At 35.4% G+C, this 16,410-nt stretch overlaps 1 protein-coding gene across 1 annotated transcript; it reads left to right on the top strand.

The window, feature by feature from the left end:
• Nucleotides 1-396: 396 nt before the first annotated feature.
• LOC138324816 (tenascin-X-like) lies at nucleotides 397-15,835 on the top strand. The gene is made up of 24 exons (XM_069270028.1): nucleotides 397-408; nucleotides 1,875-2,006; nucleotides 2,279-2,395; nucleotides 2,672-2,807; nucleotides 3,125-3,277; nucleotides 4,258-4,542; nucleotides 5,251-5,385; nucleotides 5,787-5,930; nucleotides 6,198-6,341; nucleotides 7,992-8,144; nucleotides 8,462-8,740; nucleotides 9,241-9,372; nucleotides 9,979-10,101; nucleotides 10,226-10,369; nucleotides 10,606-10,728; nucleotides 11,509-11,652; nucleotides 11,856-11,978; nucleotides 12,763-12,906; nucleotides 13,143-13,265; nucleotides 13,772-13,900; nucleotides 14,045-14,188; nucleotides 14,425-14,547; nucleotides 15,325-15,468; nucleotides 15,705-15,835. Exons 1-24 carry the CDS (start codon nucleotides 397-399, stop codon nucleotides 15,833-15,835), a joined length of 3,417 nt encoding a protein of 1,138 aa, XP_069126129.1.
• Nucleotides 15,836-16,410: the final 575 nt, after the last annotated feature.

Below are 16,410 nucleotides of genomic sequence, written 5' to 3' on the forward strand. Positions count from 1 at the left end.
AATCATCGTATCGTACCTTGTGTCGTACTGACCTTGGATTGTGTTCTTCAAGTGCTACGTGAGATTGAACGATACCTCTTAGACGTCCAATTCGGATGGAAGTTCCTGGATCTAAAAATCGCTAGGATTTTAGTATGATACATCATTAATTCTCGTTCAAATTTTGCTGAAGACAATTTAGTTAAGTTCCGTGCTGACAGCATTGTCCCGTGTAAGCTAGTGGTCCAGATTCGACCGGGAGTTCACTTGATTATAGTTTTCGTTTTCGATATATTTCTCTAGGCTACTTCGCGCGTTCTTAACTTCTTTCGCGAGAATTCGCATAGAATAGTTGAAGTGATAAACTTTGACGTTGCACGATTTTGTGTCTGCATGGTACTGATATTGTAACAGGAGATGGCAGCTGCAGTATGTGATTTTGCATATGATCGCCATTATCAGGATTGTGACATTTGTAATTGTGCACCATTTAGATTGACAATAACCCGTCAATTTCCGTCCGTTTTGATCTGTCTGTCCAGAATGATGGGTGAGTTGATAGTGGACTTAGCCGTTGGTTGAAGTTTTGTTGGAATCTTACGTGTGGAACATTGTCTTCTTAGACGCCGAGTTGATGTTTACTAGAGGTGAACATGATTCCAACAGTCTGTTCAACTAGTGGCTAATATTCTACAGTATAGCATTTAGTTGCTTCTGATTTTTGTCTGGTTCGGGCTTGTATTGAGTACTTCCTTTGAGCTCGTTCTAGACACACAAAAATCATCAGAAGAGCTTAAAACAAACACATAAATTTACATCTAGTATATTTTTTTTTTTATTTATTATTATTTTTTTTTTTTTTTTTTTGACATTTTTTATTTTAGTATTGATATCACTACTTTTTTTAATATCACAAGGGTATGAAAACAATTGTTTGCAAACTGTGTGAATCTAGCGGATTCTGACAAACATACTTTTCTTGTACGATGTTTTAAGTGATGCTTTTTCCATATCAATTAGCAAAGTCAATGTCTTTATGATGACATCACGATAACATAGGATTTTGCGCCATTCTCGGATTTTTTTTCATAAGGGATATAAAAAAATTCAAATAAATTGAAATGCCAATGTCTCTTTTGTGACGTCGCTATTTACGCGCCATTACCGGATTTTGTTCACGCAGGTATGAAAGAATAAATCGACTATTCTCAAATTGTGTTTTGTATGAAAACAAAATTTTAATTTAGTTAAGAGACAAAAAAAAATGTATACTTTTTATAGAAACCATATATTTACAGAAATTATGCCATGTTAAAAAACACAATAAGAAATAAAAGAAAAAAGAAAAAAAAACGCAGGGAAATTATGTTTTACCATTGCTAACAGATACGAATATCTATATTTGCACTTGTGATACCATGAGTATCTTTAAAATAAACCTTCAGCCCACCCATCCAACCCCCCTCCCCCAACCCTTATCGAAAGATTATACGAATAGTTTACGATTCAGTTATCAGATATTTCTTACTATTAAAAAAAGGATATTTTCTAGTATATCAGAAGTTAGATGTAATTAGAAAAAGGATCATTTTCTACCTTGAGATAGGACGAATAGAAATCTGTGTCCTTTGCAGATATTCAGTACTGTATATCAACTGTTGACATGCATGGGGCTTGAGGTTAGACAGTAGGGAAAACATTTCTCTTTCCTAACCACCAAGGCTGAAGAGTCTATTATTTCATTGTTTTTCCTGCTTTTCGACTTATTTTAACAATAAGGGCTATAGTTTCTTGGATTCAAAGAACTTCTTTCCAAAATATATCCTGTGTGTTGTCTTTTCCAATGTACTTTACATGTTTCGGCTGGTGAGATACTTCTATATTTTTTGTTCCAGTTGTTGCTATATCAGCTGGAGAGAGTGGTTGCATCATTGTTGGACGGACGTGCCCTTCCAGCTCTACTTGTATTAGTAATACGTGCGTATGTAACTCCGGATACTACGACAGTGGCACGTCTTGTTCACGCAGTAAGTATTCATATTTTTGCTCAAGTATTTTAAAATTCGCCTTATTGATTCCTTTATTTTCCATATCAATATTATAAATTAAGAAGGAAAGGCATGAGCCTAACCAAATGATGAATATCCATTATGGACAAAATGTCTTGATAAACAAATCTTCGGAAAAATAAACTTAACAAACTACAGCACTGGTTGTCCATACAATGTGAGAAAATAAGTTTGGCTTTTATGGCATAAGACATTTGTATTTTGTTTTCTGCCAGTTGTTGTAATATCAGCTGGAGAAAGCGGCTGCAGCTCCCTTGGACAGTCTTGCCCTTCCAGTTCTACCTGTGTTAGCAATACGTGCGTATGTAACTCCGGATACTACGACAGTGGCACGTCTTGTTCACGAAGTAAGTATTCATATTTTTGCTCAAGTATTTTAAAATTCGCCTTATTGATTCCTTTATTTTCCATATCAATATTATAAATTAAGAAGGAAAGGCATGGAAGAGCCTAACCAAATGATGAATATCCATTATGGACAAAATGTCTTGATAAACAAATCTTCGGAAAAATAAACTTAACAAACTACAGCACTGGTTGTCCATACAATGTGAGAAAATAAGTTTGGCTTTTATGGCATAAGGCATTTGTATTTTGTTTTCTGCCAGTTGTTGTAATATCAGCTGGAGAAAACGGCTGCAGCTCCCTTGGACAGTCTTGCCCTTCCAGTTCTACCTGTGTTAGCAATACGTGCGTCTGTAACTCCGGATACTACGACAGCGGCACCAGCTGTTCACAACGTAAGTTATTTATGTTCAAGTAAGTTTAAATTTGCCTCATTAATTCGTTTCTTTTTTCATATCAAGGTTATAACTAAAGAAGGATAGACATGGCCTTTTAATATGCTAAACCAAATGATTAAGAGATATATTTGTCAAATGTATTACCATATCAATCACACATGCACATTTTCTTGCCTTTCATGTAACGGTATTACACATGAATAAATGTAACCCTAAATATCTTACCCAAAGTATAAGTAAAAAAAAATCATTGAAAAAGTGAAATCATTCCTTAAAATGGCTATCTGATTAACATTCCGCAATTAACTTTTAATATTATTTTTCGTTCCACAGTGATTACGTTAAGCGGGACCTGTACTAGTGGTTTAGGTGTTACCCAGTGTCAGACGACTGGAGCTGTTTGTGCCACTGACAACAAATGTAGATGTCTCCAAGGAACATTTGATAGTAACGGGTTTGGTACAGCTGGTGGTACCTGTGTGAGCAGTAAGTTTATAAGATTGTTAAAATGATATCATCGCCTGATTCAGAACAGAAGATTAACTGGTGTTTCTACTTCTTCCGAGTTGGTACCCTTTCCTGTATTAAAGAAAGGGTACCAGACTAATATAAACGGGCTTCAAAAACGTTTAAACAGAAATATGGCCAAAGATTTATTTGAACTGCTCTTTTCTTATTCATATGTTTTGTTTTACTATACGTCTTGTTCAGGATTTAAGTTTTAATCCGTTTCAAGAGTAATTGTGATGATCTATACTTACTAATACATTGTTCTTTATTTAAAATGTTTATATATATATGCTATGTTCTATTCCCTTCAATTTCACAATTTGCTTACTTATTCCAATAGTGACGGTACTAATACTGCGTATTCTGTATTAGCTTTCCTATTATCGATTGTTACGTCTTTATTTTGTGAGCGCAATTCACGTTTGTTTTCTCATAAAAGTATGACGTTACGCTCGCAAACACTCGACGCCACAGTCGATACCTACCCACTAGGGCGGGTGACTCTGTAATTTGCAAATACCATCGCAGTTGTAGAGTGATTAGGGCATACAATATATAAGCAATAAACTTTTGGTTGCGAATTAGCACCCACCAAATACACCTTGTAGTCGGTGATTTGTCTCAGGGTACTGTCTTTTACTCCGAAAACTATGGCTAATAACCTTTGCTCGACTGCTTGGAGGAATTTTCAAATACATGTCTTTGAACAAGATTATTTTAGTGTTTCATTGTAGACTTAGATCTAAACCTTTTGTTGCCTTTTGAAATACAGAAAAGAGCACCAATGTTTGCTTGATGGGCACTTAGCAACAACTTCTATTTTCGTACTCTTAGTTACTTTAATCTGAAACCAGAGTGTTGTCTTGATTATTTTCGTAATAAATTAAAATATGCTACGATGTGTTACCTTTATCAAGTAACTATTTTTTAATTACTAAACTTTGACTTTGTTTCAGTAAGTAACATTATGGCGACATCTCTAGCCTACTCAAGTGTTGGAACCGCATCTGTGACTATAATCTGGTCAGCTCCAGCCACCTACAGTGGTCAGGTCAGAAGGTATGATGTGACATGGAGTGAGGCTGGTGGTGGTACCCGGACTGGTACTACAGCTTCATCTCTACATGTGACAGGACTACAGTCAGCCACAACGTACAACTTGTATATAAAGTCTATAGAATCTGGAAGTTGGACAGCAGATCAAGAAGTAACAACAACAACACCAATAACGGTTACAACAAGTAAGACTTCATTTAATATTTGGAATGAAAAATGTACGATATGTACCATCCTCGATACTCCAATGATTCTGATCACTTAAGATCTCTACACCCCTGGACTATCTCAAAGTAAAATTGGAGGCAACAGAACAGAACAGGTAATTTTGTCCCTTGTTGTACATCAAAAGAGCCGTATAACGGTACACTTTGGTTGACTGTGTGGCTTTGAAGTTGGGCGTCGCTCTCTCTGTGATCTTCAAAGAAAATGTTTGCAGGCCTGGGATTGGTTCAGATTTGTTCACTTGAGCTACCTTCAGTTTTGCTATGAGATAGTCCAGGGGTGTAGAGATCGTAAGTGATCGGAATCCCTGGGGTATCGAGGATGGATATGTACGGTACTGATAAATCACTGAAGGAGCAAAGGCGGGAAGCTATTTCGGCATATTTTACTCAATGCTTTTTTCATGCAATTTATGAAAAATTTTGGGTTTCTTTTATTAATTTATTCGACATCATTAATGAAAATTTATTTCAAAATTCATATCCTTACTTTCTTATTGTTTTGTACTGTTATATCACATTAACGCATTTCTTTGGTCCGAAGGCTGCACACAGTGGTAAATCGAATGATATGTGATAATCTTTCCGGCTAAATAATAATGCATGATATTATTTTGTTCTTGATTTACCTTTGATTTAGATCTTTTAAATTACTTTTTGTCGTTACAGAAAGCCTTCTTGGAGATCTATGTGGTGTTTGTACTGACTCCAATGCCATCTGTAGCATTTCTAAATGTGTATGTAGATCTGGTTACTATGACAATGATGGAGATACTACCAATGTCGGGGGAACATGTACTGCTAGTAAGTACTATCAATATAATCATAAATGATAAAAGTTTCAATAAATCTTCCCAGTTTTCATATTTGCACATGTATTATAATCCTATGAAGTTGCATAATAGTTTCAAAGAAATAAGTAAACATGAAAGAGAAATAACCATATAGTTTTTAAAATCTTAAATTAAAAGCTGTTGTATTGGAGTTAAATGAAATCTTTCTAAATCAGGACTAAACCCTTGATCATCCTGTCAGCCACATATAAAATAGTTTTGTACCCAGACCTTTAACACTGCAATATTTTTTTTTTTTTTTTTTTTTTTTGGGGGGGGGGGGGGTCGAGCGTGGGCGGATTTGGCAACCCCACCTTTAATATCTTCCTGTGACATTGTATTGGAATTTTAAAAAATATCTTTCAAAATCAGGATTAAACCCAGGAGAATCATGCCCAACCTCACCATCAAATGCATGTAAGAATAACTCTGTGTGTACTGGTGGTATGTGTACCTGTAACAACGGTTACTATGACAGTGATGGTCCGTCAACCAGTAGTGGGACATGTACAGCACGTAAGTTATGTTCCACTTAACATAAAACTTTTTGTGTTAATTATAAAAAAGTCTTTATTTTCTTAACATCTTCTGGAGCCGTAAGTACAATTGCCTATCAATTTATAATATATTATTGTTTATCAACATACATTTACTGCGAATATCCAAAAAATAAGTGAACTTGATAACATACTTAAGCTCCAACCCATGAAAGAAATTACAACCAAACATTTCATGTTACTGTCAGAAGCTTAATAAAACATTAATGCACGATTGTAATATCAGGACTAAACCCAGGGGTGACATGTAATGCAGTAATACCAAATGCATGTAAGGACAACTCAGCTTGTAGTGAAGGTTCATGTTCCTGTAACTCCGGTTACTATGACAATGATGGTTTGTCAGCTAATAACGGGATATGTACTGCACGTAAGTTTACGGTTACGCTGCATGACTATACAATACTGGTTGGCAACTCGTTATCGTGATGGACCTAATATCGTAATTTTAAATGGCGTAATTATACAAAACAAGATTTTCATACTTTTTGTGTATAGAAAGATGACGCATACCAAAATCATCAACAACAAATCATCAACAATAAATATTTTCAAGTTTTAGAAAAAATCGATATTTAGATTAAAAAGGGCAAGTTTCAGTAAATCTTACATCACAAGAATGACATCAGTCATGGGAAGCATGGATCGGTTTTATTTTAAGATAAATAGTACCGAATCGCATATCGTCTGCATCCTATGATGTCATACAACAGCGTTCAAAAACCGAAAGTAGGAAGGGATGACAAAATACAAGGTAGACCACTATATTGATTTTGTTGGTTATTTCAATGTTTACAGAATTAATCACCATTAATAGTGTTTTTAAATATATTTTATACGGTTTTAGACCTTTTAAACTACAGTTAAACACCTAAATAACGAACACGCTTACAACGAATTCGTGATTATAATGTAGTATTTTTCATTCCCCGTTAAGATTCCCATGATATATCTGCACTATCTGTATAAAAAAAATTTTAAAACGTATACTGATAACACATTTAGTCTAGTATAGAAATTTCAAATCTCGTCGTGCTGATAGCGAGAATTAAAACATGGCTGCCTGCATGGAGGCGCGAGACCTTTCCCTCGGGACACGATTTCAAAGTCCAAGGGGTACTGAAATGTATTGGAATCTATATGCTCACACACGTGTTATGGTTAGTAGAGCTTCTTAGGTGTACTTGAACATAATTAAGTTGATAAAGTGTATGGATCAAGCCTAACCTTAGGTATTACCTTCGAGTCGTAGATTGTTGTGATGTTGTATTTGGGCAAAATATGCAACAAAATGTACATTTCAGGTTAGAAAGTCCATTTGGTTCATTAAATGAAGAAAATCATTACTTAAAAATTGGATAGTTTTTAAACATTAAAAGAAATAAAATAAACATTACTCAACTATAATAAATGTAGTACCTTACAATGAAAGGACCCCGAAAGGGTTATAGTATTACCGGCAAAGACGCATTTTGTCATGAAATGTCATGTGACCAGTTTTCCTTTATTACATAACTACATTAAGTTATATTATAAGGAATTTCACCGTCAAAATGTACCACAAAATACAGCAGTCAGCCATTTCGCCCCGCTGTCTCGAATTCTGACGTCACGTCATTATTTCGTAACTTCACTTCATTGTTTCTGTTATAACGTCATAATTGCACAGCCAATGAACAAATCTCCATATGCAAAAAAAGTTACACCAGCGAAGTCACTGGACATCAGGTGGGTAATGAAGTAAAATTTATCCAATTTACGATTGTGCATCTGGGACGTTGTTTTGATCCCAGGTGTCCTAATATGTTTAATTTAGTTAAGAAGTTCACCCGAGACAAAAATTTCATACGGCATTTTAGTATTTTAGTCATAATCTCATAACATCGTTCATCTTTACCTTTATGAAAGTATTGTCGTTTGGCCGCCGTTTTCAATTGTTAAAGCAAAGTATTATCTGATATTCCTAACTTAATTGAAATGCTGTTGCTGAAAGTTACCAAACATTTAATTGATGTTTCAGTGATCGCATTAAGCGGGACCTGTTCTAGTGGTTTAGGTGTTACCCAGTGTCAGACGAATGGAGCTGTTTGTGCCACTGACAACAAATGTAGATGTAACCAAGGAACATTTGATAGTAACGGGTTTGGTAACGCTGGAGGTACCTGTGTGGGCAGTAAGTTTATGATATATATGATGGTATAATCGCATTACTATGTTTTCGCTTGCTTCTACAATCTGAGTGTCACCTCCTTTGATTGAACCTTTGTTTCAAGTCACTGTGAACAACGAAGGCCCCCTATAACTATTTTTTGTGCCTTTTCAACTTTCGAAATGATTTAACTCAATTCAAATTTTGATAACCTTAATAATTTCTGAACAACTTCTGTTATACATGTATTGACTCTGGTCAAATGCAAAGATAAATGTGTCGAGGTAGTCAACGCTGGTGATGATACTGTTACAACTTTTGAAAATTACTTGCGGTTCCAGTGAACAACCTAATGGTGACCTTTTTAAGCTCCTCTAATGTTGGAACCACATCTGTGACTATAAGCTGGTCAGCTCCGGCCACCTACAGTGGTCAGGTCAGTAGGTATGATGTGGTATGGACTGGTGGTGGTACCGGGACTGGTACTACAGCTACATCTCTACAGGTGACAGGACTTCAGTCGGCCACAACGTACAACTTCTATATAAAGTCTATAGAATCTGGAAGTTGGACAGCAGATCAAGAAGTAACAACGTCAATACCAATAACAGTTACTACAAGTAAGACATAAAAATGGATGACTGTATTTATTTCATGATAATATGTTAATATTGATCCTTAAATTCATTAATTTAGATATAAAGCTTGTGTGTGATAAATCGTAAGTGTATGTTTTTGAAAATATTATGAAAATACATTCGTTGCCTTAGATAATTAAACAATTAAGAGAACAAAAAAACTTTAAAATCTGCTTGAAAAATTTAGAATGAACTAGAGAATTGCTAGTTGAAACTTCGGATAAGTCCAAATGATAATCTAGGACATTGTTTCCTAGATTGAAGTTTGTGCATTTTTACGTTCAACCAATAGCTCTCGGTAAGAGAATGCCAATATTAAGTTTTCGGCGACTTAATAGATATTGTATTTTTAACATTTGACCTCCGAAATGCATATGCATACAAATCGATTAATTTTATAAATGATTACATGATGTCATTTTCTTAATTGATATGTATTGTGACATCACCTTGGTTGGTTTTTGTTTGAATTTTTTCCATAGAAAGCCTTCTTGGTAATACATGTGGTTCCTGTGCTGACCCCAACGCCGTCTGTAGTACTACATGTGTGTGTAAATGTGGTTACTATGACAACGATGGAGATACTACAAATGTCGGCGGAACATGTACTGCTAGTAAGTATAACAGTATAAAGAATATATTTAGAAGTCTCAAACAACATTACAGGACTTGGTGACATCGCGTAGGATATAGTATTGTATCGTTAAACCGACAATGAAACATACATAACAATGATTACTTTAAAATTAATATTATTGTACACCACCGATAAATCGCCCTCGCTAATTGGTCGAAAGACGTCACGTGTGAAGGCGACAAAACATCATGTTTCACTCTGAACGGCATGTTCGAAAATCATGTTTTCCCCATGCGAAGCCCTGTTTAGCAAGATTTGTCGTTCATGTAACGGAACTCTCCTAGGTATTCCAATAAGGGTAGCAGAGTACAGTAGATTTGAAAAATTCAGCAAAATAATGTGCAGACTTTAATTATGTACACAGCTTTTTTACCTTAAATAACACCTATATAAAAGTATATATATTTTTAATCTACACAACATTTGCAATTGTCAGGTCTGCTTTTTATTGTTTTGTGAGCTTTAAAAAACCATGGTAATCAAATTTTGTTTTTGAAAAATTGCAATCTGGATACACTTGAATTACCAGTAACGTACAAATATTACTTACATTTACTTGTGTGACTTGTTTTCTTCTGCATAGACATTCTACCTGGAGAGCCCTGTAACAACATCCTCAATGAATGTACAGCCTTGTCTACCTGTAGTGGGGGTATATGTACCTGTAACTCAGGTTACTATGACAGTGGTGCAACATGTGAATTAAGTAAGTTGCGACATTACATTTAACTTAATTGCCCACTGCTCATGATAATAAAGACTAATATAATACAATGAGTAAAATTGTAGCCTCTATTTTCAGGTGTTTTAAACATTTTTCTTCAAATCAGGACTAAACCCAGGAGTAGCATGCCCAGTATCACCAACAAACGCCTGTAAGGACAACTCTATATGTATTGGTGGTGTGTGTACCTGTAACAATGGTTACTATGACAGTGATGGTCCATCAGCCAATAACGGATTATGTACTCTAAGTAAGTCAGATATATGTAAAAGCTTTGCATCAAATAATGGATGTCATTCAGGGAAACAATTTTTCAATAGCAACTGACAATTACGAACAGAAAAGGTCTATGTATGGAATTTATATCATTGGATTTATATGCTCATAGACAAAGAAATCCTTGTTAGAACAACATACTCATGTTTTGCAAGATATTTTCGTCTAGTAAACTAACTGCTGTTTAACTCAGTGTAACTTGTTCCCCAGAGATCCTTCCCGGGGAGTCCTGTAACAACATCGCCAATGAATGTACAGCCTTGTCTACCTGTAGTGGGGGTATATGTACCTGTAACACAGGTTACTATGACAGTGGTGATACATGTGAATCAAGTAAGTAATGAAAGTAAATATATAACTTTAAACATAAAATTGCATATGTTGACTCTGAAGCAAAACCTCTTTCACATTCTTACGGATGCGACGCCGGTTTAACACGGTCGAAAAATTACCATGAATGCATCATTACGGATAATTTTCGTCCGTGCGAAAAACTTCTACATGTTTGTTTCTTCTCCCGGAACAAAGTGACAATTGTTTATTGTCTTTGATCAATCAGTAAAGGTGCATGCAATCATGATTTAGAAATGAAAAAAATGACAGATACTGCATGTATGTTGAAGGTTCTGTTCTAGATGTTTTGCGATCCAACCAAAGCCGAATATAATCTTAATATACTAGTCATATTGGTATATATATATATATAGGAATACATTCTAACTTGGATTGATTCATAAGAAGGCCTTTGTCGATCTAGCACTGAAATTGTTCAACCATACTTTCCCTAAAACTAAAATCTGTGCAAAATGTAATTATTTTTAATCAAAAATTGACATAGGAAAGGCATGTCCTTCAACACCAACAAATGCATGTAAGGACGACTCTGTGTTTTTAGAGGTGTGTGTACCTGTAACAACGGTTACTATGACAGCTATGACTCGTCAGCTAATAGTGGGATGTGTACGGAAAGTAAGTCAGGCTGACTAACGAACAGTTAGATCACAAAGAGTAAATAAAATTCGCTGCCTTGGAGAAGTCTCCTTGTCCTATGTACATGATATGAAAAATAAGCTAAAATTGCATCTATATTAAATCAAAATTCTTTCAAATCAGGACTAAATCCAGGAGTATCATGTCCAGTATCACCAACAAACGCCTGTAAGGACAGCTCTATATGTATTGGTGGTGTGTGTACCTGTAACAATGGTTACTATGACAGTGATGGTCCATCAGCCAATAACGGGATATGTACTCTAAGTAAGTCAGATATATGTAAAAGCTTTGCATCAAATAATGAATGTCATTCAGGGAAACAATTTTTCAATAGCAACTGACAATTACGAACAGAAAAGATCTATGTATGGAATTTATATCTTTGGATTTATATGCTCATAGACAAAGAAATCCTCGTTAGAACAACATACTCATAACTACATAACTCAGTGTAACTTGTTCCCCAGAGATCCTTCCCGGGGAGTCCTGTAACAACATCGCCAATGAATGTACAGCCTTGTCTACCTGTAGTGGGGGTATATGTACCTGTAACACAGGTTACTATGACAGTGGTGATACATGTGAATCAAGTAAGTAATGAAAGTAAATATATAACTTTAAACATAAAATTGCATATGTTGACTCTGAAGCAAAACCTCTTTCACATTCTTACGGATGCGACGCCGGTTTAACACGGTCGAAAAATTACCATGAATGCATCATTACGGATAATTTTCGTCCGTGCGAAAAACTTCTACATGTTTGTTTCTTCTCCGGGAACAAAGTGACAATTGTTTATTGTCTTTGATCAATCAGTAAAGGTGCATGCAATCATGATTTAGAAATGAAAAAAATGACAGATACTGCATGTATGTTGAAGTTTCTGTTCTAGATGTTTTGCGATCCAACCAAAGCCGAATATAATCTTAATATACTAGTCATATTGGTATATATATATATATATATAGGAATACATTCTAACTTGGATTGATTCATAAGAAGGCCTTTGTCGATCTAGCACTGAAATTGTTCAACCATACTTTCCCTAAAACTAAAATCTGTGCAAAATGTAATTATTTTTAATCAAAAATTGACATAGGAAAGGCATGTCCTTCAACACCAACAAATGCATGTAAGGACGACTCTGTGTTTTTAGAGGTGTGTGTACCTGTAACAATGGTTACTATGACAGCTATGACTCGTCAGCTAATAGTGGGATGTGTACGGAAAGTAAGTCAGGCTGACTAACAAACAGTTAGATCACAAAGAGTAAATAAAATTCGCTGCCTTGGAGAAGTCTCCTTGTCCTATGTACATGATATGAAAAATAAGCTAAAATTGCATCTATATTAAATCAAAATTCTCTCAAATCAGGACTTAACCCAGGAGTAGCATGCCCAGTATCACCAACAAACGCCTGTAAGGACAACTCTATATGTATTGGTGGTGTGTGTACCTGTAACAATGGTTACTATGACAGTGATGGTCCATCAGCCAATAACGGATTATGTACTCTAAGTAAGTCAGATATATGTAAAAGCTTTGCATCAAATAATGGATGTCATTCAGGGAAACAATTTTTCAATAGCAACTGACAATTACGAACAGAAAAGGTCTATGTATGGAATTTATATCATTGGATTTATATGCTCATAGACAAAGAAATCCTTGTTAGAACAACATACTCATGTTTTGCAAGATATTTTCGTCTAGTAAACTAACTGCTGTTTAACTCAGTGTAACTTGTTCCCCAGAGATCCTTCCCGGGGAGTCCTGTAACAACATCGCCAATGAATGTACAGCCTTGTCTACCTGTAGTGGGGGTATATGTACCTGTAACACAGGTTACTATGACAGTGGTGATACATGTGAATCAAGTAAGTAATGAAAGTAAATATATAACTTTAAACATAAAATTGCATATGTTGACTCTGAAGCAAAACCTCTTTCACATTCTTACGGATGCGACGCCGGTTTAACACGGTCGAAAAATTACCATGAATGCATCATTACGGATAATTTTCGTCCGTGCGAAAAACTTCTACATGTTTGTTTCTTCTCCCGGAACAAAGTGACAATTGTTTATTGTCTTTGATCAATCAGTAAAGGTGCATGCAATCATGATTTAGAAATGAAAAAAATGACAGATACTGCATGTATGTTGAAGGTTCTGTTCTAGATGTTTTGCGATCCAACCAAAGCCGAATATAATCTTAATATACTAGTCATATTGGTATATATATATATATAGGAATACATTCTAACTTGGATTGATTCATAAGAAGGCCTTTGTCGATCTAGCACTGAAATTGTTCAACCATACTTTCCCTAAAACTTAAAATCTGTGCAAAATGTAATTATTTTTAATCAAAAATTGACATAGGAAAGGCATGTCCTTCAACACCAACAAATGCATGTAAGGACGACTCTGTGTTTTTAGGTGTGTGTACCTGTAACAACGGTTACTATGACAGCTATGACTCGTCAGCTAATAGTGGGATGTGTACGGAAAGTAAGTCAGGCTGACTAACGAACAGTTAGATCACAAAGAGTAAATAAAATTCGCTGCCTCGGAGAAGTCTCCTTGTCCTATGTACATGATATGAAAAATAAGCTAAAATTGCATCTATATTAAATCAAAATTCTCTCAAATCAGGACTTTACCCAGGAGTAGCATGCCCAGTATCACCAACAAACGCCTGTAAGGACAACTCTATATGTATTGGTGGTGTGTGTACCTGTAACAATGGTTACTATGACAGTGATGGTCCATCAGCCAATAACGGATTATGTACTCTAAGTAAGTCAGATATATGTAAAAGCTTTGCATCAAATAATGGATGTCATTCAGGGAAACAATTTTTCAATAGCAACTGACAATTACGAACAGAAAAGGTCTATGTATGGAATTTATATCATTGGATTTATATGCTCATAGACAAAGAAATCCTTGTTAGAACAACATACTCATGTTTTGCAAGATATTTTCGTCTAGTAAACTAACTGCTGTTTAACTCAGTGTAACTTGTTCCCCAGAGATCCTTCCCGGGGAGTCCTGTAACAACATCGCCAATGAATGTACAGCCTTGTCTACCTGTAGTGGGGGTATATGTACCTGTAACACAGGTTACTATGACAGTGGTGATACATGTGAATCAAGTAAGTAATGAAAGTAAATATATAACTTTAAACATAAAATTGCATATGTTGACTCTGAAGCAAAACCTCTTTCACATTCTTACGGATGCGACGCCGGTTTAACACGGTCGAAAAATTACCATGAATGCATCATTACGGATAATTTTCGTCCGTGCGAAAAAACTTCTACATGTTTGTTTCTTCTCCGGGAACAAAGTGACAATTGTTTATTGTATTTGATCAATCAGTAAAGGTGCATGCAATCATGATTTAGAAATGAAAAAAAGACAGATACTGCATGTATGTTGAAGTTTCTGTTCTAGATGTTTCGATCCAACCAAAGCCGAATATAACCTTAATATACTAGTCATATTGGGTATATATATATATAGGAATACATTCTAACTTGGATTGATTCATAAGAAGGCCTTTGTCGATCTAGCACTGAAATTGTTCAACCATACTTTCCCTAAAACTAAAATCTGTGCAAAATGTAATTATTTTTAATCAAAAATTGACATAGGAAAGGCATGTCCTTCAACACCAACAAATGCATGTAAGGACGACTCTGTGTTTTTAGAGGTGTGTGTACCTGTAACAATGGTTACTATGACAGCTATGACTCGTCAGCTAATAGTGGGATGTGTACGGAAAGTAAGTCAGGCTGACTAACGAACAGTTAGATCACAAAGAGTAAATAAAATTCGCTGCCTCGGAGAAGTCTCCTTGTCCTATGTACATGATATGAAAAATAAGCTAAAATTGCATTTATATTAAATCAAAATTCTCTCAAATCAGGACTAAATCCAGGAGTATCATGCCCAGTATCACCAACAAACGCCTGTAAGGATAACTCTGTGTGTATTGGTGGTGTGTGTACCTGTAACAATGGTTACTATGACAGTGATGGTCTATCAGCCAATAACGGATTATGTACTCTAAGTAAGTCAGATATATGTAAAAGCTTTGCATCAAATAATGGATGTCATTCAGGGAAACAATTTTTCAATAGCAACTGACAATTACGAACAGAAAAGGTCTATGTATGGAATTTATATCATTGGATTTATATGCTCATAGACAAAGAAATCCTTGTTAGAACAACATACTCATGTTTTGCAAGATATTTTCGTCTAGTAAACTAACTGCTGTTTAACTCAGTGTAACTTGTTCCCCAGAGATCCTTCCCGGGGAGTCCTGTAACAACATCGCCAATGAATGTACAGCCTTGTCTACCTGTAGTGGGGGTACATGTATCTGTAACACAGGTTACTATGACAGTGGTGATACATGTGAATCAAGTAAGTAATGAAAGTAAATATATAACTTTAAACATAAAATTGCATATGTTGACTCTGAAGCAAAACCTCGTTCACATTCTTACGGATGCGACGCCGGTTTAACACGGTCGAAAAATTACCATGAATGCATCATTACGGATAATTTTCGTCTGTGCGAAAAACTTCTACATGTTTGTTTCTTCTCCGGAAACAAAGTGACAATTGTTTATTGTCTTTGATCAATCAGTAAAGGTGCATGCAATCATGATTTAGAAATGAAAAAAAATGACAGATACTGCATGTATGTTGAAGTTTCTGTTCTAGATGTTTTGCGATCCAACCAAAGCCGAATACAACCTTAATATACTAGTCATATTGATATATATATATATATAGGAATACATTTGTTGTGCGTAATGAGAGACTTGAAAAAGCCGTGTTAGTTCATGGTTTATTCGTTCTACAAGTAATAACGTTACAAACGTGACGTCACAAAACTATGACGTTACAATGCATTATGGCGCGCAAAGGCATACACAATGTTAGTGAAATATCTGCGACATACTGGGGCCGGCAAAAGTGCATTGATTTAATAAGGTTACGA

The sequence above is a fragment of the Argopecten irradians genome, chromosome 1 (genome assembly GCF_041381155.1).
Source record: "Argopecten irradians isolate NY chromosome 1, Ai_NY, whole genome shotgun sequence".
Taxonomy (NCBI): domain Eukaryota; kingdom Metazoa; phylum Mollusca; class Bivalvia; order Pectinida; family Pectinidae; genus Argopecten; species Argopecten irradians.